Source organism: Denticeps clupeoides, chromosome 4 (assembly GCF_900700375.1).
Source record: "Denticeps clupeoides chromosome 4, fDenClu1.1, whole genome shotgun sequence".
In the NCBI taxonomy this organism is placed as follows: Eukaryota; Metazoa; Chordata; class Actinopteri; order Clupeiformes; family Denticipitidae; genus Denticeps; species Denticeps clupeoides.
In genome coordinates, this window is record NC_041710.1 from 32,957,234 (window position 1) to 32,984,295 (window position 27,062).

Consider the following 27,062-nt stretch of genomic DNA (forward strand, 5'->3'; position numbering starts at 1 on the left):
AGATATCCTGAACAAAGATGGTCGCTTTCAGCCAATCACGTGTTCGCCTCGAAAGACCGATATATGATTGGAGGGCTATGGCGCGAAAATGGTCACGTGGCAACTGTTTTTTCGCGCGAAAACGTTTCCTTCTCGTGTGAGTACGCGGCACACTTTGGATACGCGTGTATTTTCTTAAAAAAAAAAAACTCAGGCGCAATATGGATATCGCGGACACAACTTTGGATAATCCAGGACAAACCATTAAAGATGAGCTGGCCGAGAAATGCCAAAAATTATTTCAGGCTTTCCTGGAGGAGTAAGTGAACATTGTCTCTGTTAATATTTTGTGAGTGTCGTCTGTGTGCGCTGTAATGCTGTTCTCGGCTTGGTAATAACGTGTGTGGGGGTACAGCAGGGTCCTCTTCTGCCTCGTCTCACCGCTCTGCCCTGCAGTTACATAGTAATACACGAGTAACATGCAGGCAGCCACGACATTTTTCATGTTTACTAGAGGAAAAGGGCATTATCGTGTGAAGGGATTGTGGTGGTAGTAGCCTAGTGGGTAACACACTCGCCTATGAACCAGAAGTCCCAGGTTCACTTTACTTTACTTACTTTACTTTATTTAGCAGACGCTTTTATCCAAAGCGACTTACAATAGGAAGACACCAGCAATTCTCGTTCGATTTCTATAGAATATCGAGTTTACAAACTAAGAGCCCTGATAAGGCTTAGACTTGTCAGTGAAGAGCATGCTCGGAGATTGTTGGGTGCTAGACTAAGAAAAATTATAATGTATTTATACATTTTGTATTTGTTTGTGCAATGTGTACGCATGTGCGTGTGTAAGTGTTAGATTTGTCTGTAATATTTTTGGAACAAGAGGGTTTTCAACTGCTTCTTAAAAGTGGTGATAGTCTCGGCTAGTCGTGTGGAGGAGGGCAGGTTGTTCCACCAGCCAGGGACAACAACGGAGAACAGACATGATTGGAATCGGAGACCCCGTGAAGAAGGAATTTTTAGTCTCCTTTCGTTTGCTGATCTGAGAGAGCGTGTAGGAGTGTATGTAGGTAGTATTGTATTGATGTAGGAGGGTGCAGTTCCATTTACAGCCCTGTAGGCAAGCATCAAGGATTTGAACTCAATGCGAGCAGCTACCGGGAGCCAGTGGAGGGAGGTAAGAAGAGGTGTAACATGGGTGTATTTTGGCTGATTGAAGATGAGACGGGCTGCCAGACGGGCTGGTTCAAATCCCACTTACTTCCATTGTGTCCCTGAGCAAGACACTTAGCCCTAAGTTGCTCCAGAGGGGGATTGTCCCTGATTGTAAGTCGCTCTGGATAAGGGCATCTAATAATAAATCTGTAAATGTAAGGAGTAAACAGAGGATCCTTTAAATGCTGTAAAATGCTGGATTGCATGTGGCCAATACAAAGTTATTACACTGATGGGGGTGGAAGTAGCATCGTGGGTGACACACTCGCCTGTGGACCAGAAGACGATTGTGTCCCTGAGCTGCTCTAGGGGACTGTCCCTGTCGACACACCGGTTGAATAAGGGCATCTGCAAACCAGGTCCGAGTGAATGAGGGATTATTATGGTAGACATTTTTATGTGTTTATGTAACTCACCAGAAATTCTGTTATGGCGGAATTCCACTGGAAGTATAAAGACAATAACGTTAGCTCTGGCTGGCTTTTCCCTGTTCCAGGTTCCAGAACAGCGATGGAGAGGTGAAGTACTTGCGTGATGCAGAGGAGCTGATCCGGCCAGAGAGGAACACACTGCTGGTCAGCTTTTCGGATCTGGAAGCGTTCAATCAAGAACTGGCCACCACCATACAGGAAGAGTTTTATAGGTGAGAACCCCAGGGGTGTAAGTGACACATTACCAACTTTACAGGAATTACAAAATGTCATTAATCCCCCCTCTTTTCATTATATAGCTACAATCTGCATTTCGACTGAAATTGATATAATTGTGAAGTTTGATTGTCATTGTGATACACTCCAGCACATGTGTCCTCTGCATTTAACCAATCACCCTGAGTGAGCAGTGGGCAGCCATGACAGTTTCCCTGGGAGGTCGTCAAGCAGGAAATGAAGAATACTTTTGACTGTTTTCCCTCAGAGTTTATCCATATCTTTGTCGTGGTGTGCGCAACTTTGCCCGTGACCATGGGAACGTTCCAGCCTCAAAGGAATTTTATGTGGCCATTCAGGATGTGCCAGCCCGACACAAGTAAGTCCCGTTACCCCGTCGGTTCAGAGTCCTGCCTTTTACAGCGTGGCTGAGATCCCAATCCGTTGTCCAGGATCCGGGAGCTGACCACCTTGCGGATTGGAGCGCTGGTCCGCATCAGTGGCCAGGTGGTCCGCACCCATCCGGTCCACCCCGAGCTGGTGAGCGGGACGTTCCTGTGTCTGGACTGCCAGTCGGTGGTGAAGGACGTGGAGCAGCAGTTTAAATATACACAGCCGGGCATCTGCAGGAACCCGGTCTGTAACAACCGCCGGCGCTTCCTGCTCGACACCAACAAGTCCAAGTTCATCGACTTCCAGAAGGTGCTGACGCTGCATTTACGATCGTGACTGCGGCATTTTTTTATTTGAAGGTTATTAACCACAATGCTGCTGTCACTGTTGTGGCTGCAGGTGCGAATCCAGGAGACTCAAGCGGAGTTGCCACGAGGTTCAATTCCGCGCAGCATGGAGGTCGTTCTGAGGGCGGAGGCCGTGGAGTCGGCACAGGCTGGTGACAAGTGTGACTTCATCGGCTCGCTCATCGTCGTGCCTGATGTTTCTCAGCTGTCCACACCAGGTACCAGCAAGCATCCTACTTTCAGACGGCATCATCAGCATGGCCCATGCCCCTTAAAATGGTTTACCGTGTGTTTTCCACATCTCCGGTGTGTGTGGCAGGTGTGCACACAGAGACCAGCAGCCGCACAGCCGGGACACAGGGCCATGAGAACGAAGGTGTCCGTGGACTCAAAGCTCTTGGTGTTAGAGAGCTGTCCTACAAACTGGCCTTTCTGGCCTGTCATGTGACACCCACCAACCCACGGGTGAGTGGGCGGGGCCAGGTCTGATCTCGAGATTTATTGTGCATGAGAAGCATGAGAAACTAAAGCTCTGTAGAGAGATGCTGTATCACACATCTGCTCAATCAGACTCTGATAGATCATCATGTTCTCCATGTGACTTTGCAGTTTGGTGGGAAGGAGATCCGGGATGAAGAGCAGACAGCAGAGAGCATCAAGAACCAAATGTCTGTGAAGGAGTGGGAGAAGGTGTTTGAGATGAGCCAGGACAAGAACCTGTACCACAACCTCTGTACCAGCCTGTTCCCCACCATCCATGGTGGGTCACCTGACCATCCAGGTTATGGAGTCTGAACTAGTCATATGGGCCTGTTGCCTTACTTTGTGTGCCTCTGTTGTTTAGGTAATGATGAGGTGAAGCGAGGGATCCTGCTCATGCTCTTCGGGGGAGTCCCTAAAACCACGATGGAAGGGACATCTCTGAGAGGGGACATTAACGTTTGCATCGTGGGTGATCCCAGCACAGCCAAGAGCCAGTTCCTCAAGTAAGCAACCTTTTTTTATTTACGTCTTTACTGTGCTGCTGTGTTGTTGTTTGGGGTCAGTGTGAAGAGTCATCAGTGATCGGAAGGTTGTGGGTTCGAATCCTGAACCATCAAGGTACCACTGAGGTCCCCTTGATCAAGGTACTATCCCCAGACACTGCTCCCCAGGGGCCTGTCATGGCTACCCACTGCTCACTGGTTAAATACAGAGGACACACTTTGTTGTGTCACCGTGTGCTGTGCTGTGTTACATGTGACAGAGAATCACTTTCACTTATTTCATCCTGTATCAGGCATGTTGAGGAGTTCAGCCCCAGGGCGGTGTATACCAGTGGAAAAGCTTCCAGTGCCGCTGGCCTCACAGCCGCCGTGGTGCGAGACGAGGAGTCCCATGAGTTTGTGATCGAAGCTGGAGCTCTCATGCTGGCTGACAATGTGAGTTCCGGGGTCCTGCGCCATCATTTTCTCATACATAATTCTGATCGATTTTTTTTCTACAGTCTACAGTTGTGGCCAAATACTGTTTTTTGCAAAGTTTGCTGCTTGTGCACAACATTTCGGCCCTGCCACAAAAGGACCTGCTGAGATCATTTGAGTGGTTCTCTCATAAACAAAAGTGAGAGTGCTGAGGAGCACAAAGCTGGAGATCATTCTGTCATGCTGATTGAGTTAGAATAGCAGACTGGATGCTTTAAAGGGAGGGTGATGCTTGAAATCATTGTTTTTCCTCTGTTACCCATGGTTACCTGCAAGGAAACACGTACAGTTATCATTGCGTTGCATAAAAAGGGCTTCACAGGCAAGGATACTATCCAAGAACAGTTTATTGAAGAACAATGCCTTGTCCTGCATGATGGAGCACCGTGCCATAAGGCCAAAGTGAGAACTAAATGCCTCGGGAACAAAACATTGTAATTTTGGGTCCATGGCCGGGAAACTCCCCAGAACTTAATCCAATTGTGAACTTCTGGTCAATCCTCAAGAGGCGGGTGGACAAAAAAAACCCCCACAAATTCTGAAAATCTGCAAGCCCTGATTTATGAAGGAATGGGTCGCCATCAGTCAGGATTTGGCCCAGAAGTTGATTGACAGCATGCCAGGTCAAACTGCAGAGGTCTTTAAAAAAGGGTCAACACTGCAAATATTGATCTCTTTACATAAACTTGATTTAATTATCAATAAAAGCCTTTGAAACGTATAAAATCCTTTTAATTATACTTCAATACACAACAGAAACAACTGACAAAAAGATCTAAAAACAGTGAAGCAGCGAACTTTGTGGAAAAAATCATCATTTGTGTCATTCTCAATTTTTGGCCACAACTGTAACTGTACAAAGGTGGGATGATGCTCTAGAGCAGCCGTACGGATAGATCATGCAGGCTTGATCAAAATATTCCAGTGACGAACAAGAGAAATGTCGCACCGTTTTCCCATTCATACAGAACAAAGTTTACGTGGTTACCATTTTAATTAATCTGATGATTGATGAGAGTGTTCTCTTGTCTGTAGGGTGTGTGCTGCATTGATGAGTTTGATAAGATGGAGATGAGGGACCAGGTGGCCATTCACGAGGCCATGGAGCAACAGACCATCTCCATCACCAAAGCTGGAGTTAGGGTGAGGTCAAAGGTCGTGTAACACTTTCCATAAGAACAGATTTGACAGTGGTGTTTACTGACAGCGCCAGCTTTGTGCAGGCCACCCTGAATGCCCGTACGTCCATCCTGGCAGCAGCAAATCCTGTGAGTGGACGGTACGACCGCACCAAGTCCCTCAAGCAGAACATCAACCTCACTGCTCCAATCATGTCTCGTTTTGACCTCTTCTTCATCCTTGTGGACGACTGCAATGAGGTGCGTGTCTTTGAAGTCAGGGGCTCTCCTCAAAAATAAAAAGGTGTAACCAAAACAACATTCTTCCTGTACAGGTCACAGATTACGCCATTGCTCGACGTATAGTGGACCTGCACTCAAGGATTGAAGAGTCAATTGACAGGCTGTACACCCTTGATGAGATCCGCAGATATCTGCTGTTTGCCCGGCAGTTTAAACCAAAGGTTTTTTTTCCTGCTTAGAATTATTTACTAAATGGAACATAGTCATGAATTTATGGGTGTAAATGAAAGAGTGTGCCAACCTGAATTCTTTTTTTTTTTTTGAGACAGATTTCAAAGGAGTCTGAGGACTTTATTGTGGAGCAGTACAAACGTCTGCGGCAGAGGGATGTTTCAGGGGTCGCCAAGTCTGCTTGGAGGATCACAGTCCGACAGCTGGAGAGCATGATCCGCCTCTCTGAAGCTATGTCCAGGATGCACTGCTGCGATGAGGTAGATGGAAACCAAAATTTCGAGATTAATTTACAAGCACACATCTACGCCACTGCAAACAAGCTAGAGCACACATGAACCTGGCTGGTGCATAGATTCACCGGTAGCTGTGTCTACATACGAGAGCGATTTCGGTCATTCTGCTTACCTTTACCTTCCCTAGCGACCCAGACTGCACTCTCATGTTTACGGTGGAGGCGACATTGTCACTTCACATTGTGTGCAGCAGGACCTTAAAAAAACGTTCGGCCACGGCGTGCTAAGCTGATCAGTCAGGTTTAGTCACCAATGGTTGCGGCACAGTGATTTATTTCTGCTATTGTGATAATTGTGGCAAAAATGAGTAATTCTCTTGTGTGTAACAGGTTCAGCCAAAGCATGTGAAGGAGGCATTCAGGCTCCTGAACAAGTCAATCATCAGAGTGGAGACCCCAGACATCAACCTGGACCAGGAAGAGGAGGAGGAGGCGGCAATGGAGGAAGAGGACAGCCATATGAATAATGGTGAGCATACCACAGAAATATCCACTCCTCGCATCACCTGCGTGAAACCACGCCTACTTGAAACACAAGGCATTAAAATGACTAGTAATCATAAAACAACTGCAGACCGAGTAAATAAAATAAAACAAGCCTTCAATCGGTCAGTAATCTGCCGGTCACTGCGCACTTCCGGCTCACTAAGTGCAGCGCGTGTGTCAGTGCCAAATCAGTACCACTCCCCCGATCGGTTCTGCGCCTGTGGTTGGCTACTGACCGCACGCATGGTCCAGTTTTTGAGCCTTTTTTCAGACTTCACGCTATTCTGTACAGGAGACGTACCCAACGGAGGTATAAATGGACATGTGAACGGACACATGGAGAATGGAGACAGCAACGGCGCATCTAAAAGCTCCCTCCGCCTCTCCTTCTCCGAGTACCGTCGCATTTCAAATCTTGTGGTGCTGCATCTGCGCCGCGCTGAGGAAGGTGCGTGAACAGAACACGGCTGAGTTGAGCTGAGGTCTGCATGGGTGCACGCTCTTATTCTGTGTGTTGGTGCCTTCTGCTCCAGATGAGGACGAGGAAGCGCTGAAGAAGAGTGCAGTGATGAACTGGTACCTGAAGGAGATCGAGTCAGAGATTGATTCTGAGGCGGAACTCCTCAATAAGAAGAGCCTGATCGAGAAGGTCATCCACAGGCTGGTCCACTATGTGAGTGCTCACTAAGTACCATGGTTTCTTGTGACCCGTCTCCACTCCTTGTACTGATATTAATCTTTAGTGGCTCGGTGTGAGCCGAGGTTGTACCACAAGGTCACAATCCTTGCAGACCTTTGACCTGAGGCTACAGCCTGGACACTCTGCCAGATTATTGCTGTACTGTAATTCAATTTGTTAAAGGGTCATTATATTTGTTAAAGACAATTGTAGTATCATGTGTTGAGCCAGTCCCATCGAAATGCAAAAGGACATGTCCTCAGTCCTTCTCCTAACTTGTGCATCCTCCCTGTCTCAGGACTACATTCTCATTCAGCTGTCCCAGTCCGGCCTGAAGGCTTCTGCTGACTCTGCTGGGACGGAGAAGCCGGACGACGATGTGGTTTTGGTTGTGAACCCCAATTACACAATTGAAGACTAGATTGCAGTGTATAGAGCAGCTCAGCTCCTTTAACCCACGTTTTTGCAGATCATTCATTTCCTCAGACTACCTGCTTCACATGCAATGAAGTAGTTTCATATGTAATTTAGTTTGAGGTATAATCTCCATAATCTGGTTTTATTTCTGTACAGTGCTACAGTTGTTCTTTTTAGCGTTTCTAAAAATATTTTAGGCCACCATATTTGTAAATATGTTACTTTAATATCTTCAAAACATTCACTGAGTTTTGTGAAGTGTATTGACATTAGTTTTTAATGCTGTATTCAGGCCTTTTCTGATGTCTGTGACTGGTGATTAATAAATATTTCCAGTTTTACTTTGAGTTTGAAATTGACCTTCATGTTTTGTTCTGGTGCTAGAAGGGTGTGGAAGCCACAGGGTAAACCCTCAGAGAACATCTGCAGAATGCATAAACTTGTCTTCATCTGTGTCGCCATAATGTGGTATAATCACCTGACTTTATCAGTTCTTCTGATCATAATCCTCCACATGCAGCATTCTGATCTCTGTATTGTGATACATGTACAGATATTAGGCGGAGAAATCTAAATGAGCAAACTAACTTTAACTTAAAGTGGTTTACAGCAGGAATGCACATAGTGGTTAGTTGAAGTACTGAAAAAAAATGGTATTTAAAGTACTGACATCAAAGTAATGCAGAGTCAAAGTAGAAAAACTTCTGAAGATCAGACAGAATATTGTGCTTAGCACCCTAAACAGTCCTGACCCTGGTCCATCATTTTCCCATGTTTGCATGTATTACAAATGCCTCCTTCACCACATGGTAAAAAAAACAGCAAAATGTAATAAGGCAAAGGACCTTTATTTTAATGGCACATTACACACAAAGTGTCAAAGAAAAATATATACTACATTTACTATACACTGCAACAGAATATATGCAAAATGAATAAAAATGCACAGTTTTGATATGAATAATTAGCTGCTTCTTTACTGAATGCCACATCATGTTTGAGATCATATGGAATTCGAACACTTTAAGAATTGTCACGATGCCAGTGTTTCTCACAAGATGGCTACTGCATTTATATGGTAGTTGTTCACGGTTCCGAAATGTTGAGTTAAAAATACTAAAGAGTTTACGCAGGAGCGCTAAGTTTTGACTGAAGATAGCATCCACCCCGCCCTGTCTCTTCAAGAGGTGATGGTGAGTTGATAGTCAGATTCCAGTAAGAGATTCTACCAGCAGGACACGTGTGAGAGAGGACACCTTTTGATTTGTAAGAGTTTGGGTGTGACCTCAGTTAAAGTTGAACAAACCAGTCAAAACACAATGACAACTGAACTACTCAGTCAAGCAGAGGAGGACATTGTACCACCCGAAAGTTGCAGGACCCCGGATATCAAGAGTATGCACCACGGTAAACGCCACCACTGTCACATCACACACCAGGGCTGCAAGATCAGTTCTACCAGTCAAAAGCAGGTATTGGGAAGATAGTTGGGAAGTTGGGCTGGGCTATATGACCTGAGAAAATGTCAAGCCAAATATATTATATCTTATAATCAAAATACAGTCACAGTATTGAAATGGAGGACATCATATTTTTTTCACCTTCTTAAAGGTGAAACAGTACAATAGGAGAGTTTGGCTAGAGCCGAACTTCTTTATGTCCAATTATTTCCTTTTTCTCTTCAAAAGGATATTTCCGGTGCTTCAGCTCCGCAGTTCCAGACTGATCCTTGGTTTCATCAACTTCATGGTCAGGCAGATGCCACTGGATGACAAAAATGTACAGGAGGGATCCCAGTACCCCCCCAAGCATGGGAGCAACCAAAGGTACCCAGAACCAGTAGTCAAAACAGCTGTAACAAAAATGACAGTTACAGTCGGAAAAATTGATTCCTCATACATGATCATTTATAATAAAGAATTAGGAGGATCCTGAAGTGTGTAAAAGCATGATAACGATTATTAATTTTGATAAATAATTAGTAGTAGTAGATGGGAAACACACTCGCCTATGAACCAGAAGACTGCAAAGACCCAGGTTCAAACCCCACTTGCTACCATTGTGTCCCTGAACAAGACCCCCAGTGTCTCCAGGGGGACTGTCCCTGTAACTACTGATTGAAAGTCACTCTGGATATGGGTGTCTGATAAATGCTACAAATGTAAAATATTTTGTCCCTTTTTAACTGCATGCAGTGTCTGTTATACCACAGTTTACATGAGTTTGGTTCTGGCTTAAATAGCAAGATTATATTATATGATTGAGAGATCACGAACAGTGATATTTTATATAAATGACACTAAGTTCATTGCTGAAAAACTGTCCTGTTCATTTCAAAAATGATTTTTTTTTTCACAGAACACTATTTGAAATGTGGACTCAAATTCCAAACCTGAAAACCTCAGTGCCCCAGCCAGCAGATAGGGTCAGGAGGCGTGGGCCAAGGTCACGGGCCGGGTTTATGGCTGCTCCACAGTTCGCTGACAGTGAGATGGAGATACCCAAGACAACGGCTGCCACGATGGGTGGTGTGAGAGAATCGGGGGCGGGGGTGTTCTTCTCATCAGTCACAGGAAGGATGCACAACATGAGCAGTGCTGTACCAACAACCTATAGAGGGGTTAGGGTTAGGGAACCCTCATTGCATCGAGTTAGAAAATTAAACTGTCCGCCATCGTATTAATTCAGTAGTCAAGCACTGAAGCCAAAAGAAAACTGAATCTAAATGTAATGAGATAAAAACGAATCGAATCTGAGCTCTGATTCGGTCTACCTGGTCCAGAAAGCTGGTTTTAAGGGAGACATAGTCTGAGGGGTAGGTGGCAAAGATGGATGCTGTCTCATTCTGGCCAGTTACTGTCAATACTCCACCGCTGTACTCCATTATAGCATCTGAAGTATGGGATGAGAGATGGAACAAAATACTCATAGACTCAATAATGATTGGTAATAATTCAATGTGAAAATATTCTTTTTTTAATGGAAAAATGTAGTCAAAATGTACCATAGTAAACAAAGAAGACAACAGCAGAGCCCAGGTAGGCTCCCAACACCTGACACAGGGAGTACGGGATCAGCTTCTTCCAAGGGAGCTGCCCCACAACACAGAGACTCAGAGAAACTGCTGGATTCAGGTGAGCTCCTGACAGAATGAAGGACAGAGCGAGAAGATGCAACAGTGGCTCAAGTTATTCAGACCTTACAAACACTCTTCTTGACATGAACATCACTGTAATATTTGGATTTCAGGTTTTTCTTGACTGGTTTTTATGGGAATAGTACAAAATAGATCTAAATAAATAATTCTTTTTGTGAATTTACTGAAATCAAATAAATAAATAGTGCTGAATGTTCTACAATGTCTTGACATGGCCAAGGCCTAAAAACATGATGGTCTACATCTAAGCAGCATAAAAAGGGAGGAAAGTATTCTGGTGAGACAAGGCAAAGACCACAGTGGCCACAGTGAAAAGAGTTGTTTTTGGAGGAGTGAAGTTGAGGCTTTCAAACCCATTGAGGCTTGGATGTATTTGGTTATACATTTTATGAATGAGAATGATGTAATATTTGTCTCAAAATGAATTAAATGAACAGATTAAGTTCAGACAATTTAACTAAATTGAAATAGTTAATGAAGCTCATGATCTCTTTTTTTCAACGTAGGTTTAAAGTTTATGTTGATCTTTTAAAGTGTAAGTTTACAATGAAAAAAAAACTCTTTCTGCTAATTTACATTTACAGCATTTATCAGACGCCCTATCCAGAGCGACTTACAATCAGTAGTTACAGGGACAGTCCCCCTGGAGAAATTTAGGGTTAAGTGTCTTGCTCAGGGACACAATGGTAGTAAGTGGGATTCGAACCCGGGTCTTCTGGTTCATAGGCGAGTGTGTTACCCACTAGGCTAGACTACCACCTGCTAATTGATGGTAATGTGAAAAGTATTTCCAGCAGGCTGCTGGGTGCATGTTGTTTACCTGACACTCCCTTACAGAGGTACATGGCAGACATGACGCCCACAGAAAAGGCCAGGTTTCCGGACAGGAATTGACCCTTGGTCTCACGACTGGTCTTCACCTGTGCACCTGCTGCACATCCAAACATCTGAGGTGGAGGTTAAAGGTGGTGGTCAAACATAATAAGCAAATAAAACATCTGATTGCAGTTCACTGATATGCAATTTTTTCCAGTTTTCTTGTTGATAAAACATGATGCTGTGAATATCACTTTAAACTGAACCCCAATCTACCCACAGTACAGTGTGTCTCATAGGAACAACAACAGGAGTTACATATCAGAGTTTCTGTGTATGTGTTTGAGCCTTATCTCTAGATAACCACATCATTACATGACCCCAAGTTAATTACAACTCATTATTAACTGATACAAATTGAACTAACATTAATGCAGACTCACAAACTTTTCGGACAGTCCAGGAAGTCAAGGACAGTGCCATAAATCTTTTCTTAGCAAGCAGTGGTATCAGTGTATTTATTATCTGATGTCTACTCTTTTTTTTCTCATTACTTCTTCTCTTTGCTTAGTTATATATAATAATTTGTCCATACCGCTCACATGGTCCTTGGATCTATCCCATGCAGACAGATTATCAGAGCTTTAGATCAAGCAATGAAATTGTGGTGAAATAGTGGATGTGACTAATGTCTAATGTTTAAAATGTCACCGTCATCAGCAGGACCGATCATTGGTTGCCAGAAACAGTTAGTTGCATGAATATGACTAAACATTAGTATTTGGTCCATGACTGTTAACCTGCTCATATAAGATACATGATGTATTTTTAACACATGGCAGATCTTGGCTTTCAGCAGACAGACACACAGACAGACACTTACCAGCAGGACAAAAGTGCCCAACACCTCTCCCATGCACTGCCGAAGCAGCTCATTCTTCACCTTCAGCCTCCTCCTCGTCTTCTCTCCCAACTCCATCTACGTCTATGCCTGTTGAGTGTGAGCACCGCACTGCATCGACCGACTGACAGGTCGTATGTTTCTGATCTGGCAGCCGTGTAGCTAATTCAGACTTAGACTTTGATCTACAATAAAGCACCTGAATGATCTGCTGTTGTAAAACCTCTGAAGATCATCTCAACACAGCAGAATCATAAGCCTCCATTCATAAACCAACTAACAATAAGTGAATTCAATTTAGATTTACCTTCCATTACCTTCAATTTTTTACTTTGTATGTAACTGTCCTTTTCATGACACAGAGCAATTCAACATTCTGACTAATAAATTAGATTTTTCTTCATGTTTCATGTTCAGAAAAGCTGAATGACATCAGAAGCTGATTTGTGTATGTGAGCAAGAGAGAGACATTATATAATTTATAATGATGTCTTATCATATCTCTCTGATGTGACCACTATAGGATTATTTACATTTACAGCATTTATCAGACGCCCTTATCCAGAGCGACTTACAATCAGTAGTTACAGGGACAGTCCCCCCCTGGAGACACTCAGGGTTAAGTGTCTTGTTCAGGGACACAATGGTAGTAAGTGGGATTCGAACCTGGGTCTTCTGGTTCATAGGCGAGTGTGTTACCCAGTAGGCTACTACCACCTCGTGTTTAACACTATGAATGCTTATCACAAGACAGAGAAGCCACCTAAGGCAACGATAAGGCCTTTACACACTATACACCGGTAATCAGAACTGACATGACAAATTTGATGCGTTCAACAACAGTTCTGTTAAATTATTAAACTCACTGTTCCCCATAGTTTTCACCCGTTCAGTATAATGAACCTAATAACTAATTTCATGACTTTGGGAAAATTACTGCTCACCCCACCCCCAAGTGTTTAATCATGTACATTCTGAAACACAACCGCAGAGTTAATATTCTTCCCTGCTGTTCAAGAGTCCAGATGCGTTTAGGCAGGTTAAACTTTTCCTTTGTGAGACATGAACTGATTTTGGCAGGATTAAATAAATGAGTCCTAATCTGAGTCCTGTTTAATTTAATTTCACCACTTTCATCACGTGTGACAGAATTCAAATGAACATCTTGTTCCCAGAAACCGATTGAACAGCTGGTGTCTGTGCACTGGACCAGTGGATTTATTGAAAAAGTAGAATGATCATTATGGAAGAAAGTATTGAATTCTTAGGATGTCTAGATTTGCATGGACTCCCTGCCCCCACTGAGAGATCTGAAGTTTGTTTGCAGTTTATTTTTGATTCTGTTATTCTCTAATGTTGTCTAGAGGTATCTGGCTGTCTTGTGTAATTATTTTTCTTGGTTGTCTAGCTTTCATCTAACCTTATTGCAGTTATCAACCAGTGTTCAAAAATAAACAGGGCTTGAAATTATACTTTTGTGTGCAATATTTGACCAATGCAGCCTATCAGGTAAACAGCTTTTTATTTTGTGTTATGTTGTATAGTAATCCGTAATTCTAGACTAAGAGACAGCTAACTTCACTCCGCTACAACAGAAATAGTTTGAATCTGCATTCATAAATAGGGCAGTGATCTTAAACCACTCAATTTATATATAGTGGTGTGAAAAACTTTTCCCCCTTCCTGATTTCTTATTCTTTTGCATGTTTGTCATCAAAATGTTTCTGATCAAACACCTTTAACTATTAGTCAAAGATAACACAAAATGCAGTTTTTAAATGGTTTTTATTTAGGGAGAAAATAAATAAACAAATAAATAAATAAATAAATAAAACAAAATTAAAATCCAAACCTACATGGCCCTGTGTGATTGCCCCCTGAACCTAATTACTGGTTGGGCCACCCTTAGCAGCAATAACTGCAATCAAGCACTTGCAACAAGTCTTTTACAGCTCTCTGGAGGAATTTTGGCCCAATTCTGCAAAGATGAGTGTTGTACTTCAGCTTTATTTGAGGGTTTTCTAGCATGAACCGCCTTTTTAAGGTCATGCCACAACATCTCAATAGGATTCAGGTCAGGACTTTGACTAGGCCACTCCAAAGTCTTCATTTTGTTTTTCCTTCAGCCATTCAGAGGTGGATTTGCTGGCGTGTTTTGGGTCATTGTCCTGCTGCAGCACCCAAGATCTCTTCAGCTTGAGTTGACTAACAGAATTCATGGTTCCATCTAAACCACAGCAAGCCTTTCAGGTCCTGAAGCAGCAAAACAACCCAAGACCATCACACTACCGCCACCATATTTTACTGTTGGTATGATGTTCTTTTTCTAAAATGCTGTTACTTTTACACCAGATGTAACTAACTTTTGTCTTGGTTCACAAGGTATTTTCCCAAAAGTCTTGGCAATCATTGAGATGTTTTTTTTTTTTTTAGTTAAATTGAGACGAGTCTTAAATGTTATTTTTGCTTAAAAGTGGTTTGCGCCTTGGAAATCTGCCATGCGGGCCTTTTTTGCCCAGTCTCTTTCTTAAGGTGGAGTCGTGAACACTGACCTTAATTGAGTCAAGTGAGGCCTGCAGTTCTTTAGATGTTGTCCTGGGGTATTTTGTGAGTTGTCTCTGCGCTCTTGGGGTAATTTTGGTCGGCCGGCTACTCCTGGGAATGTTCACCACTGTTCCATGTTTTTGCCATTTGTGGATAATGGCTCTCACTGTGGTTCGCAGGAGTCCCAAAGCTTTAGAAATGGCTTTATAACCTTAACCAGACTGATAATCTCAATTACTTTTGTTCTCATTTTTTTCCTGACTCTCTTTGGATCTTGGCATGATGTCTAGCTTTTGAGGTGCTTTTGGTCTACTTCTCTGTGTCAGGTAGCTCCTATTTAAGTGATTTCTTGAAACAGGTGTGGCAGTGATCAGGCCTGGGGGGGTGACTACAGAAATTGAACTCAGGTGTGAACTCATTTTTTTACAAGGGGGGCAATCAATTTTTCAAAAAGGCCATGTAGATTTCGAGTTTTTTCCCCTAAATAATGTAAACCTTCATTTGTGTTCAATTATGTTATCTTTGACTAATAGTTAATAGTTTTTGATGAGCAGAAACATTTAAGTGTGACAAACATGTAAAAGAATAAGAAATCAGGAAGGGGGCAAATAGTTTTTCACACCACTGTATACAGTGGATATGTGCAGATAGAGTGGATGTGATGAGACTTTTTCTACCTATAATATGACCTATAAAGTTTTCTGACTCTGATTCTAACCTGTTGACATCAATTGTATAAGCCAATATCCACTGTAGATGCATGTTGCTGTAAAAGATGACACACATAGTCCCACCCAAAAGTCTTCACTGGTACAGTTTTCCAATTTTATATCAGATTATATCCTACAAGTCATCTTCTCATGTAACACCTTCATTACCACTATCATCAAAACCACTGTAACACCAGGTCATGCAGCAACATTCAGAAAAGCCAAGGTTATTCCTAGCTTTTAAAAAACCCACCCACCCCAAGGCTTACTTCTTACATCAAAAACTGGTTGTATCAGGCAAGATGGAAGGGATCTGCAGTTGCTCTATGCAGACTCTCCACTCTTGACCTCTTCTGTTCTGATCTCTAAGGCAGGTCATGTCCTCACACAGGTTCAGAAAGCATTCCTACACAGATCATTCTCAACTTATCTTTTCTTCCTCCCGGATCTCTGCAAATATCTCTTTGTGGACAGCAGCTCATCAAAACTCAACCCCACCAAAGCTGAACTGTAGTTCAGTTTTCAACATCACAGGTTCAAACCCCAATTACTACCATTGTGTTCCTGAGACGGACACTTAACCCCGAATGTCTCCAGGCAGGCTGTAACTAGGATAAATACACTGTAAATGTAAGTTCTTGACTGGTCCCACCATCTCAAAACACAAGGAAGATATGAAGTCCTGGTGAACTGCAATCCGCTGTCAAGGTACCTAGGTGCTGGAATAAACTTCCCATAAATGTCAGAAGAGCTGAGTGACGACTAAAGAGACACACATGACACACAATGTTTTTTAACAAAGACATTTATTTAAATTCAACAAATACAGCAATTCACTGAATCTCAATATCATGATATTTTTCTGCCAGTATTTCTTACTTTAAAGAAATGTGGATAGGGAATAGTTTTATTTTGTTAGAAAAATAAGTGCTTCACAGTTTCACATCCTCCACATCCTAGTAGGAGCGGAGAGGTACAGCCGGGCCTACTGGCCTAGTGTGCATCTCAGTGCAGTTGTAGTGGTGGCCGATGCAGAATAACCTCCACGGGGCCAGGGGGCAGCTTCTTAATCAGCTGCCAAGCTTCCAAGCGTCGCAGGCCAGTGAGACTCTTCCCCTGAACTTCTAATATCTCATCCCCAGGAAGGACTTGTCCAACAGGACCACCTGAAACAAGAAACGCTCATTATGTAAAAGTTTAATGTAATGTAAAATTTGGAATATTTGAGTACACTGCTGGAATACCGCATCTCACCCTGGAAAAGCTTCTGCACCGTTAGCGGCTTGTCCCCCAGGCTGGAGGCCACACCCCCCTCTAAGCTGAAGCCCAGATCAAAAGTCCGCTTCTGCAGAACAAGCTTTATCCTCTGCCCTACAACACACATGTAAACACCATAAAATACCCCAGCTAATAAGATGAGGATTACACCAGGAATGTACATTTTTGGCATTGGTTGTATCATACGTAGTTGATAATGGGTTGAGACGCTTTTCCAGTTTATCCATCTTGGACATGATCATGATTTGTATGTGTATGCATACATGATGTGTATTCATTGTGACTGATTACATAATTGAATCTTTATTTTACATTAATTACTTTGCATTCTTTCAGAATGGTGATTAAATTGTACACCATGCCAATACAGAATGTGTGTCAAAAAACATGGAACAAATCAGAGCGTCTTCCGTGTCTGGAATGGACGTACAGTATTCTTCAGTCTATAAGGTAACATTAATATAATAAACATGAATATAATAAAGATAATCCACAATATCATATCATAAATGGCATTAACGTCACTCAGGTGTGTCACCTGATGTCCCTTGTTGAGTGAGAGAAAGTGAGGGAAAGGAATTCCCTGTCCCTGTGCCCGTGTGGCCCTTGGTGCCGTTTCTCTTCCTGTGTTGCTCAGTTGCCTTGTCTCTTTTCAGGACCACCACGGCTGTGCCTTGACCTCTGGCTTTCCTCAGCGTGTGGATGGCCTCCGAGTGCCCAGCGTCCTGCAGAGCGGTGCCATTGATGGACAACACTTGATCTCCTTCACAGATGGAGCCTTCCTGTGCTGCTGCACCATGTGGGAAAACTTTATGTACCTGAGAAAGAGAGAAAGAGTCTGATTATGGATTTATATAGAAATTTATATAGACATTTTTGCTTAACAGGAAACGTCATATTATAGATAATATTGTACTGCTGCAGTGTAACTTTTACCTGAATGTTGTTTTTTTTATGTGAAGAAAACAAGGAGAACTGAGCAGAAGGGACACAGCAGATCAATCATCTCCATTTCCCTGATTCTCTGCATCTTTCTCTCCACACCAGCGACCCTCATGTCCTCTCTCACCACATCCATAATCCTCCTACAAGGCCTTCCTCTTCTCCTTCTACCTGGTAGCTCCATCTTCAGCATCCTTCTCCCAACATACTCAGTGTCTCTATGTATGTGTCCAAACCAACACAATCTCTCCAAAACATCCAACCCTGACTGTTCCCTGACTCATAATCCTGTCCATCCTGGTCACCTCCAACATAAATCGATGGTGAAACAAATGTTTAATCACCTAGACAAGTCACCCTAACTTTGCCGCGCTGTGCTAACTCTACACAACATATCAACCTGATTAACAGTTCTGATGGGGGTGGCCAGGCAGAGTGGTGGGCAGATATGCATATACAGCAATTTTATTATATAAATGTGCATTATAATGTTACGAAATCAAAATAATCTTCACATTTCAATCTACAATTAAAAAAAAAATCAAATAAATATAAAATACATTTAAAACATTACTTGTTTTCCCTGGTGTAGAGCGACCTCCACCTTCAACACGTCTAATACGCTGTCATTATACATGTCCTGCACCACATTCACATACTTCCCTGCCACTCCTGACTTCCTCATATAAAACCACAGCTCCTCTCAAGGCGCCCTGTCATATGCTTTATTCAAGTCCCCGAAGACACAGTGCAGCTCCTTCTGACCTTCTCTATACCATCAACACCCTGAGAGCATCTGTAGTTCTCTTACCCAGGATGAAACCACAATGCTGCTTACTGATCATCACCTCTCTTCTTTATCTTGTATCTTTCCCAGATCTGTCCCTCTGCTTATCCAAATGATACAGATTATTTTCTCCCTCCTTAGTGTCTCAGTGTCTCCTACAAATCTGAACTTTCTCCTTCACCATCTCTCTTGTCACCTGGTGGATCATTTCCTTGTTCTAATGTCTCCTTCTCTCTGCCTATCCCACTTATTCTACACCAACCTTTTTATTGTGTCATATGTCAATCATCCAAATCAATAATTAAGTATAACAACATTAATTCACATTACATTGTATAAATACAGTTTGTTGGTAGTAGCCTAGCGAGTAAGACGCTGAGCTGTGAACCAGAAGACCACCAAGTCACAGGTTCAAACCCCACTTACAACCATTGTGTCCCTGAGCAAGACACTTAACCCTGAGTGTCACCAGAGGGACTGTCCCTGTCACTACTAAGGGCATCTGATAAAGGCCATCAGAGCAAATGTAAATGTCTTCATTTATTCAAAAGACAGGAATCCTTTATTCTCATTCAGACAAAGTCAGAGTAAAACTTACTGTGATTGGCTTGTTCTGATCCACACCTCCGGCCATGGTAAAGCCAAGTCCACTTCCCACATCTTTGTGGAGAACCACTACCTTTACCTCATCATAGTTCTTGAACAGAAAGAAATGCATAATCTGATTATGAGACATATTTTACTTGCTTAGCAGCTTAGGATAGCATAACAGTTTTTATTAAATATAAGACAATACGTTTTACATAAACAGAACAACAGTGGCACATACAGATTTTTGCAACATTTTATCACAACAAGGTAACTGACTTTTTTGAAAGGTTAAGGGTCATGGGAATATTTACTTGCAGAGTGTCATCCCCAAGGCTACAGACATCTTGCAGGAGGTTTTCGAGCTCTTCTGTACCCAGCAGAGTCACACAGGATAGACCTGAAATGTCAGAGCTCATGGAGGCTGAGCGATGGGAACCATATTCACCAGGGTTGGAGCCAGTGTCGTCTGGAAGACAGTAGTCCAGCCCTCCAGCATTACACAGGTCTGCCAGACTTAGTGACGACGAAGGGAAAGGACACCACGGCAGAAAGCCCAGAACAATGCCAGTGTTGGGGAGAGAGAGAGAGAGAGAGAGAGAGAGATACATTTGATTGGGTGCTGTACCATCAGATTACTTCCAGCAAGTATAGCACCAACTTCCATTATTTCCTTACCTGAGTGAGAAGCTCCTGCGATCGGATTTGCTCACTTGGCTAGTAATGGTCACAGTGGACTCACAATCAGAGTCCTCATCATCATCATCATAATCTTCAGAATCTTCTTCTTCTGAACTCCACCTGGCCACAGACGTGCTTAAAGGACCAGAGTCTACAGTCTTGTCGAGCAGGACCAGTCTGTTGAGGGGAGGGCAGTCATTTGGGGACGAGCAGGTTACTGGAACTGGTGTCGAAAGGTCAGGCTGGGAGGATGGGGGACTATTAACAGTGGATTTGTTGTGGTCAGTGATCTTTTTAGGGAGGAGAATAGTGTCCTCTTGAGGGTTTTGTGCTCTTATGGGGGTAAGTGACTGCAAATGAGCCTGAAGAGGGGAGACTAAGGGGAGTGTGAAGGGAGAATTTGTTGGCGTCTTATCTCCATCTTCTTCTGTGGTTGTGGACTTGTCACTGGAGTTTGGTTGTTGAGGTAGACTGGAATAGCGCATAGAGCCGTTGATCCATTCCTTGTTTATCGGTTTTGTTCTCGCCCTGCTGATGGAAAAATCTGGCTCGTCTGTATGGATGTCCTCTTTAGTTCTGACACGAAAGGTGTGAGGCTCATTTTGCGGTTTGTGTTGTGGGAGTTGTGTGATGGAGTCTGACCTTTCACAAGCATTTTTTCTCAGTCCTGCCTCATCCACAGAAGAGGACCTCATGAAAATACCTCTTTCTATTGAGGTCTTTCGCATGCCTCCATTGTCCCAATCACCTCTTACAGCAAGGGTGACATCTGTTCGACTCCTTTTCCCTCCCTCCGAGTTGGAGTTGGCTGGAACAGACAAGGCTCGTCTGGACCTCTGCTGTTGAACAGGTTTCAGTTGTTGGGCCAAGGCTTCAAACTTATGGATTGTACTTTGCACCGAGTCCAAAGAGGGAGAATGAAGAAGTTTTTTGTCCTGCCGCTTGGTGGCTCTAAGTGGCTGAGAATCAAACACATCCTCATCCCCATGGCTATCAGAATGTGTGCCTGCAGAAGTTTTCTGACTTTTGCAATCATAACCCGCTGTAAAATTCCCTTTAACATTCTGCTTGATACATCTTGATGTTGCATTGCTAGTCAACACAAAGTTCTTGCTCTTTGCTCGACCTAAAGACATGGTGCAGAGATCTCGATGAGCCCCATATTCTTTACCTTGAGTATTTTCTGAAGCTTTACGCAGTGGAGGTTGGAATAATGTATCTCTCATGGCTGGCCTGTCCTTGGACCAGTGGGCTACTGAAGATTCAGTGTCATTCAAAACTGATGAAACTCCATCTGACTCCTGACTCCTCCAGTGGCTAAGAGGAGAGAGGGATGCAGGCCCAAATGTGGAATTTATGGCTGACTTGCTTTCAGAAAGGTTCTGTGCAGATCCTGAAGAAGTGGTTGGAGTAGAGTTACACTTGGCACCAACTAGGTCCTGTGTGCTGTTTTGAGTCCTAACTTGTTCCACCAAGTTTTGGCTTCTGGTCAGTTCCTTGAGTTCTGAGCCAACAGCCTTTGTGTCTGTAAAACAAAGCCTTAGTTCACTTCTGCCCAAACCAGAGTCATCTTGTGTTTGAAGTCTGCTGTATGTCCCTTCATCCTTGGAGCTCTGGTTCTCCATGGGTTTAAGTTGGGAATTCAGAGATCGACCTCCACTTGTCTGCTCTAGAGTATGACTTATTTGGACAAACTTTAAAGGCATGGCTCCCATCTCACTTTCACCTAGAGAGGAAATATTTTTCTCAGTTCTTCTTGCAGTCAGGCTCAAGGCATTGTATGCTTGGACTCGTGATAAAACACTTTTAAATTCACTGCTGTCTTTACCCAATGCCCTGTTCTCTGAAGCATTTTCTTCCTTCTTCTGTGCCTCAAAACTCCCTGATTGGTTAACCGGGATACTGTCTGATACTGTTCCTTTCAATCCCAAATCCAATCTCCAGCCCAGGCTTTTGCTCCTGGCCCTTCCTCTTGGTGCAACGTCTACGTTACAATCAGCCACCTTATTTATCACATTATCTCTGAGCCTGGAGTCAGTTTCACTGGCCCTGTCATGATATAAAGAGAACAACTCATTCAACGCAGTTTTTCTCCCTCCAGGTTCTTCATTTTTGAGGACTACTGCCTCATTTTCAAAGATTCTCCGCAGACCCTCTAGATTTTTCTTTGAGCCAAGGTTTGCAGGAAGTGTTTTTGCAGAACGCACATTAAACCTTGTAGCCACTGAGCCCAGGTCTGTTCCAGCCAAGTGACTTGTAGCTGGCGCCGCAGTGCTGTTTGACGACATGGTATCTTGGAGTCCTCTACTCCTGACGGATGCCCTTTGTAGTGGATCAAGCTGCTGACATTTGTTTTGTCCAAGAGGCAAACTCATTTTACAAGATATCCCTTTTCAGTGTATGTCACTGTCCTGCTAGGGCTTCAGGATAAATGATCCCAACTTCCATTTCTCAAAAGCCTCCATAGGTACATTTATTCTGTCAATTCTTACACAATAGTGTGACTACTGAGTAGAAAAAAAGGGGTCATAAAACATATGTATATACTCCAAATAATTCCCAGAAGTCTGTGTTGTAATGCTGCCTCGGTGTTATGTTGATAGCAACAATGGAAACAGAAGGAGCCTTAAGAAATAAATATTGCTCTTTTCAGTCCAAATCCAGACATGCAAGATTTCACAGTGAAGAGGTCACAATAGACCACAAACTTTGACTGAGGCTGTGGGCTCGCCGTGAGGACTGAGTCCTGTCTTCACTTCTCTTACGTGTGAGGATGCTGACAGCCCCTCTGAAATATCCTGCAGGTCAAAAGACAAATTATGTTCATTTTATTTGGAATACAGTTCTGAAAAGTATGTGGAAAAATGACCAAGCCACAGATCTACATTCAGTGCATTTTCCTACATTCACTAAGGCTGCAAATGGATTCAATTAAACAAATTTACAGCACACTCAACTAGATCTGGAGAATGCAAAGAACCCCCCAAGAACACAGTCACATGCGCAATAAACAACTTGCTTAGTAGCTCGAAAGCAGTTAGGCCATGAAACCAAGGTCTATCACTGAAGCCTGAAATCAGTGTGATTGTCAGGAAACGAAGAAAATGCTCTCCACAAGGCCTAAATCATAGCTACATTCCAGTTTGATAAAAGGCACTGATCTGGTGTTGTATAGTGAAAACGCACACTGAATGCCCAATCTGAGAGAAAAAAAAAAGCCCAAATGCAGAATACTGTAAAATCACCAAAATGTAAAAATGGTGCTTGAAAGTTAGTGCTTGAAATAATTTTTATAGCAGATTTCTAGAACCTAAAACATTCTTGAATTTGAAGGTCTCTTAAGAGTCATTTCATTTCCCAAAACAGTCGCCCTCACCAGAGCAGAAATTGTTTAGGACGTTCAGGATCAACCAGTGAACCACCAAGTTTCAAGCCTGCTGGAACACCAACTAGGAACATTCAACCTAATACTCACTTTAGGTACTAACCCTAACTCCCAGATATGTAATAATAGATTGTTTTTCAATAAATAGATGACCACTCCTTTGTTAAATCTTGTTCTCTTTTCCTTCCCGAAAACGCTTTCGGCCATATATGAACAAAACCAAATGGGTTCAGGAACCCCTGTGTGCAAATGTTTTTGATGCATTTTAATATCATGGTGGATTCGAAGTTTGGTATTAGACTTCCTGAATGCACAGCATATCCAAACAAAACCTATTTTAATTAACCCTATCTGTGGTCTACATATAGGCTGGTAGTCCAGACTGGCAGTGTGAGCAGCTACACCACTCTGTACGGGAAAATGGATCTATAGCATGCAAGTGTTCTTTTACATTAAAATACAAATTATGACCAGTGCTTCCTCTGGGTTCAGGGATGGAACTTGGTAGACAGTTTTACTTTCGTGGGAATAGAACACTCCTGCTTTACATGTAAGATCAAAGATGGTATTGCTAAACACCTTGTGCATTCAGTATCACCTCACATACCCAAGGAATGCGCTCAGGAAACAGCTACTCCCTGAATCTATGTATCTGTTTACAAGAGTATCATGCCATGGCTACTCCGTCACTCACGCACACATACGACAAAACCTGATTCAACTGGAAAAACACATCAGGCAACAATCCTCACAAAGGCACAATGCACGCCAGTGTCTCGGCCTTGCATACCACAGAAAGAAAGCAAACGTGTGGAGGCAAAAGTTGGAGTGCAACTTTTCAGGATGTTGACGTGCGGGAGCCACACTGATCTGTACCATTCAACCAATAATTGAGCCACAGCGTTAACCCCAGCCCTGTCAACCAGTACCTACACATACAAACATCACATTAACACCCTCGAGCTGCTCCACCGCGCCTAGTGGGCTCCAGCATATACACACAGGAGCCCAGCATCGGCACTAATTTCACCAGATCACTTCATCAAGATTTTTCCTGCAAATTATAGAATGAAATGAGATAAAGAGAAAAAACTACTGTGATAACGCTGCAGATGTGGAGAATCACGTCCAAGTCAACAGTACAAGATAATAAACGGAGAATACAGAACACTCACACCAACAGGAGCCTGCCTCTTCAGACAGAATAAAGGAGAGGGTCTCGCTTCACATCAGACACCTGCTGGATGAGGATGTCCTCACCATCTACTTCCTTTCGTTCCCTCTCCGGCCCGCCCCCCCATCTCTCCATCTCCTTTCCTGATTGCGTACAGTAATGCTAAACTCGCTCCACCGGTTTGTCACCTCTGGCCCCACCTACCACCTCGTATTGTTCCTTCCTCTCTTCCTTCCGCGCTCGCTTGCTCAGGCGGGACTCTGTTCCTACTTTCAACACCATGCTGAACCTGCGGGGACCAAAGTAGATTTCACAAAATACCTCCGCTTTTCATATGCATGCGCTGATCCCAGGTCTTATGCCATCAGTACCACAGAGCACTACAGTTGGTCCAACCTGAAAGCCACTCGCAGTCCATTTCAAAACCACGATAAACTATGGGCAGGATTTCAGAATCTAAACCAGTAAACCATGGCAGTGCTGGACAGAGTACACAATATTGAAAAAAATAGGGGTCAACTGTGTATTTCGTCACATGAAAGACGAGGACAGTGACACAGTGCCCTGTGACGCTCCCTTCAGCCAACAAGTTATCAGCTTTCATGTATTTTATAAAGGAGTTGGTGCGACACATGAAACAATTCCCTGCTGTCCTGATACTTAACCGCCAGTACGTGCTCTTATTAAGATGATACATACTGTGGATTCAGGAAACTGACATTAATTGAGATATTAGATCCCACTGCTACCTTTTACATGGTTAACCATAAAATTATTATAGATAGATTAGAAATTGACAAGGAAACTGCACTTTATACTCCACTCCATGCGAAGCCTGTTATAGGTAAAAGTGAAATGATAGTCATTGTAAGACACTGTGAGCAGTGGGCAGCCATGACAGGGGGTATTTGATTCCACTGGGTCGAATTTCTCAGTATTTCATCAATGATTCCTGTATGATAAATTATGCCTGATTTCGTCTGAAGAAACTGAATATCTGTATGCAGCAAAATGTTCTTTAATTAAAACAAGGAGTGACCATATAACACTCACTCACTTATTCGTAATCATCCTGGGACACACCCTGGTCTATACCACATTACAGTAGTCCTCAGTCATGTAAAAATACTAGTGGTCTTTACAGCAACAAATGATGCAGTCCCAGAACTAATTCCCGGCAAGAAAGGGTCTCTTTTGGGTTAGGCCAAAAAAGGACTCCCAAGTGAGAAATACCATTGTAGGCAAATGAATGTTCAAGATTCCACGAGACGTCACAAGACATTACAGCATTGTAATGGCTTAACGTAAAACAAATTCCATTGGGCTTCGAAATAAATGCATTAAAACCTTTTTATGTAGAGCAAAAATCTATAACATTAAAGCGCAAACTGAGCAGGATCTGTTCGATTATAGCAGAATGATCCACCATGGTGCAGTTAACCGTGCAGCTTACCGCGCTCTACGGTCAGACCTACCACTCTCCAGGTCTGCAATGACAATACAATGTAGAGAGTGAATAACACTACAGGCCCTTGAAATATAAATGTGCGTATAACTAAATGAAAATTTTTAAAAAGTGGTATGGTGAGTAATATTTTGTTGGTAATGTAAAAATAGCTGTAGGAGATGCCATAATCTGCCTGAACAGCAAAGCGCACACCAATACTCACCCATCAATCAATCAATCAATCAATCAATTAACATCTGCTTGAAGGAGCTTTTGCCAGAACCTGCTGCATTGTGAGTTATAAGTAATACCAGCGAGTATATGTGCTGCTGTACACTGGGGTGTATTTCCCGAGACCTGTTACCACATCCTGGGTGAGCGCAGAAAAAAAACAGGGTGACACTTGCAGAGAGAAGGCACGAGGGAGGGGTGTATTCGGGTTTTTTCTGCTGGGGTGTCAGACTGCCGGACGGGAACACCGTAAAGGTTTCATCTTTTCGCTCACGTTGCCTTGTCTACTGCTTTAAGTAGAACATAATTCTTCCCTCCGCTATGCAGTCACCTGCACGTATGAAAGTGGTTGCATCATGCCATCTGCTGCGGCGGAAACTGCTTTTGTGGCTTTCAAACCGAAAATCACAAAAGGGGAACGGTAGTGTGAGACAGATCTGACCATTGTTCTTACATTAATAAAATATCACCAAAGCACGAAGCCTAAAAAAACACGCACAGCCATAAAGAGACACGAGGTCAGATATTCACCATGTATGTGCCATTTCAGAAGTGATCACATGCTGTGGAGTCTGCGTGGAACCACATGCTTTTGAAATTGTTTGTGAAGTGTCCCACCACTGGCGTGAATTAAGGAAACATGTGAGGTCCACTTGGGTAAATTTCTAGTTTTCATTATGTGACGTTCAGCCATAAAATAACATTAATTCGTACCAGGAATTCGTACCGTGGAAGCTTACTTACCTCGAACTTCCACGTCCTTTTATCTATGATAAAATGTCACACTTCATCCACTGCTGGCTGTTATTATTAGTGTTTTGGGAACGAATGTCGCCGCACAAACGGATGAATTGACGATGAAACAGTAGTTGATGTGGTGTGCGCCACCTTGGTCGACACCCTCC

At 43.1% G+C, this 27,062-nt stretch overlaps 3 protein-coding genes across 7 annotated transcripts; 1 reads left to right on the forward strand and 2 right to left on the reverse strand.

Annotated features, from left to right (window-relative positions):
- The first annotated feature begins 129 nt into the window (after positions 1-129).
- Positions 130-7,863, forward strand: mcm6 (minichromosome maintenance complex component 6). Its single transcript, XM_028976407.1, has 17 exons — positions 130-298; positions 1,694-1,840; positions 2,113-2,223; positions 2,297-2,546; positions 2,637-2,802; positions 2,904-3,049; positions 3,194-3,344; positions 3,429-3,570; positions 3,864-4,005; positions 5,083-5,190; positions 5,271-5,426; positions 5,501-5,629; positions 5,738-5,899; positions 6,265-6,403; positions 6,713-6,868; positions 6,954-7,093; positions 7,398-7,863. Exons 1-17 carry the CDS (start codon positions 201-203, stop codon positions 7,518-7,520), a joined length of 2,466 nt encoding a protein of 821 aa, XP_028832240.1. The 5' UTR covers positions 130-200; the 3' UTR covers positions 7,521-7,863.
- A 516-nt stretch (positions 7,864-8,379) lies between these two features.
- Positions 8,380-12,543, reverse strand: aqp10a (aquaporin 10a). 2 transcript variants are annotated; one of them, XM_028976413.1, is made up of 7 exons: positions 12,373-12,543; positions 11,494-11,620; positions 10,521-10,658; positions 10,290-10,408; positions 9,909-10,126; positions 9,210-9,368; positions 8,380-9,030 (listed from the first exon to the last, which is right to left on the reverse strand). In XM_028976413.1, the coding sequence occupies exons 1-7, from the start codon at positions 12,466-12,468 to the stop codon at positions 8,979-8,981; spliced, it is 909 nt and encodes a 302-aa protein (XP_028832246.1). In that variant the 5' UTR covers positions 12,469-12,543; the 3' UTR covers positions 8,380-8,978. The 2 variants fall into 2 exon arrangements, with proteins under 2 accessions (XP_028832246.1, XP_028832245.1); XM_028976412.1 differs by having other exon boundaries at positions 8,380-9,368.
- A 3,896-nt stretch (positions 12,544-16,439) lies between these two features.
- LOC114788152 (uncharacterized) lies at positions 16,440-27,039 on the reverse strand. 4 transcript variants are annotated; one of them, XM_028976410.1, is made up of 8 exons: positions 26,150-26,242; positions 24,684-24,768; positions 19,918-22,718; positions 19,554-19,755; positions 19,250-19,348; positions 17,461-17,740; positions 16,899-17,015; positions 16,440-16,810 (listed from the first exon to the last, which is right to left on the reverse strand). In XM_028976410.1, exons 3-8 carry the CDS (start codon positions 22,293-22,295, stop codon positions 16,650-16,652), a joined length of 3,237 nt encoding a protein of 1,078 aa, XP_028832243.1. In that variant the 5' UTR covers positions 22,296-22,718; positions 24,684-24,768; positions 26,150-26,242; the 3' UTR covers positions 16,440-16,649. The 4 variants fall into 4 exon arrangements, with proteins under 4 accessions (XP_028832243.1, XP_028832244.1, XP_028832242.1 ...); XM_028976411.1 differs by lacking the exons at positions 24,684-24,768; positions 26,150-26,242 and adding an exon at positions 26,902-27,039; XM_028976409.1 differs by lacking the exon at positions 24,684-24,768 and having other exon boundaries at positions 26,150-26,253.
- Between the last annotated feature and the right edge of the window lie 23 nt (positions 27,040-27,062).

What these genes read in the sequence shown, in the direction of transcription:
- mcm6 (XM_028976407.1), top strand. Translation starts at nt 201, where the DNA reads ATGGATATCGCGGACACAACTTTGGATAATCCAGGACAAACCATTAAA. An exon ending in GATGTGCCAGCCCGACACAA is followed by an intron (nt 2,224 to 2,296) that starts GTAAGTCCCGTT and finishes TCCGTTGTCCAG; the next exon opens with GATCCGGGAGCTGACCACCT. An exon ending in AGTTCATCGACTTCCAGAAG is followed by an intron (nt 2,547 to 2,636) that starts GTGCTGACGCTG and finishes TTGTGGCTGCAG; the next exon opens with GTGCGAATCCAGGAGACTCA.
- aqp10a (XM_028976412.1), bottom strand. Translation starts at nt 12,468, where the DNA reads ATGGAGTTGGGAGAGAAGACGAGGAGGAGGCTGAAGGTGAAGAATGAG. An exon ending in TGGGCACTTTTGTCCTGCTG is followed by an intron (nt 11,621 to 12,372) that starts GTAAGTGTCTGT and finishes CCTCCACCTCAG; the next exon opens with ATGTTTGGATGTGCAGCAGG. An exon ending in TGGGGCACTGAGGTTTTCAG is followed by an intron (nt 9,369 to 9,908) that starts GTTTGGAATTTG and finishes TTTTTGTTACAG; the next exon opens with CTGTTTTGACTACTGGTTCT.
- LOC114788152 (XM_028976411.1), bottom strand. Translation starts at nt 22,295, where the DNA reads ATGAGTTTGCCTCTTGGACAAAACAAATGTCAGCAGCTTGATCCACTA. An exon ending in TTGGGGATGACACTCTGCAA is followed by an intron (nt 19,349 to 19,553) that starts GTAAATATTCCC and finishes TTTCTGTTCAAG; the next exon opens with AACTATGATGAGGTAAAGGT. An exon ending in ATCAGAACAAGCCAATCACA is followed by an intron (nt 17,741 to 19,249) that starts GTAAGTTTTACT and finishes TCTCTTTCTCAG; the next exon opens with GTACATAAAGTTTTCCCACA.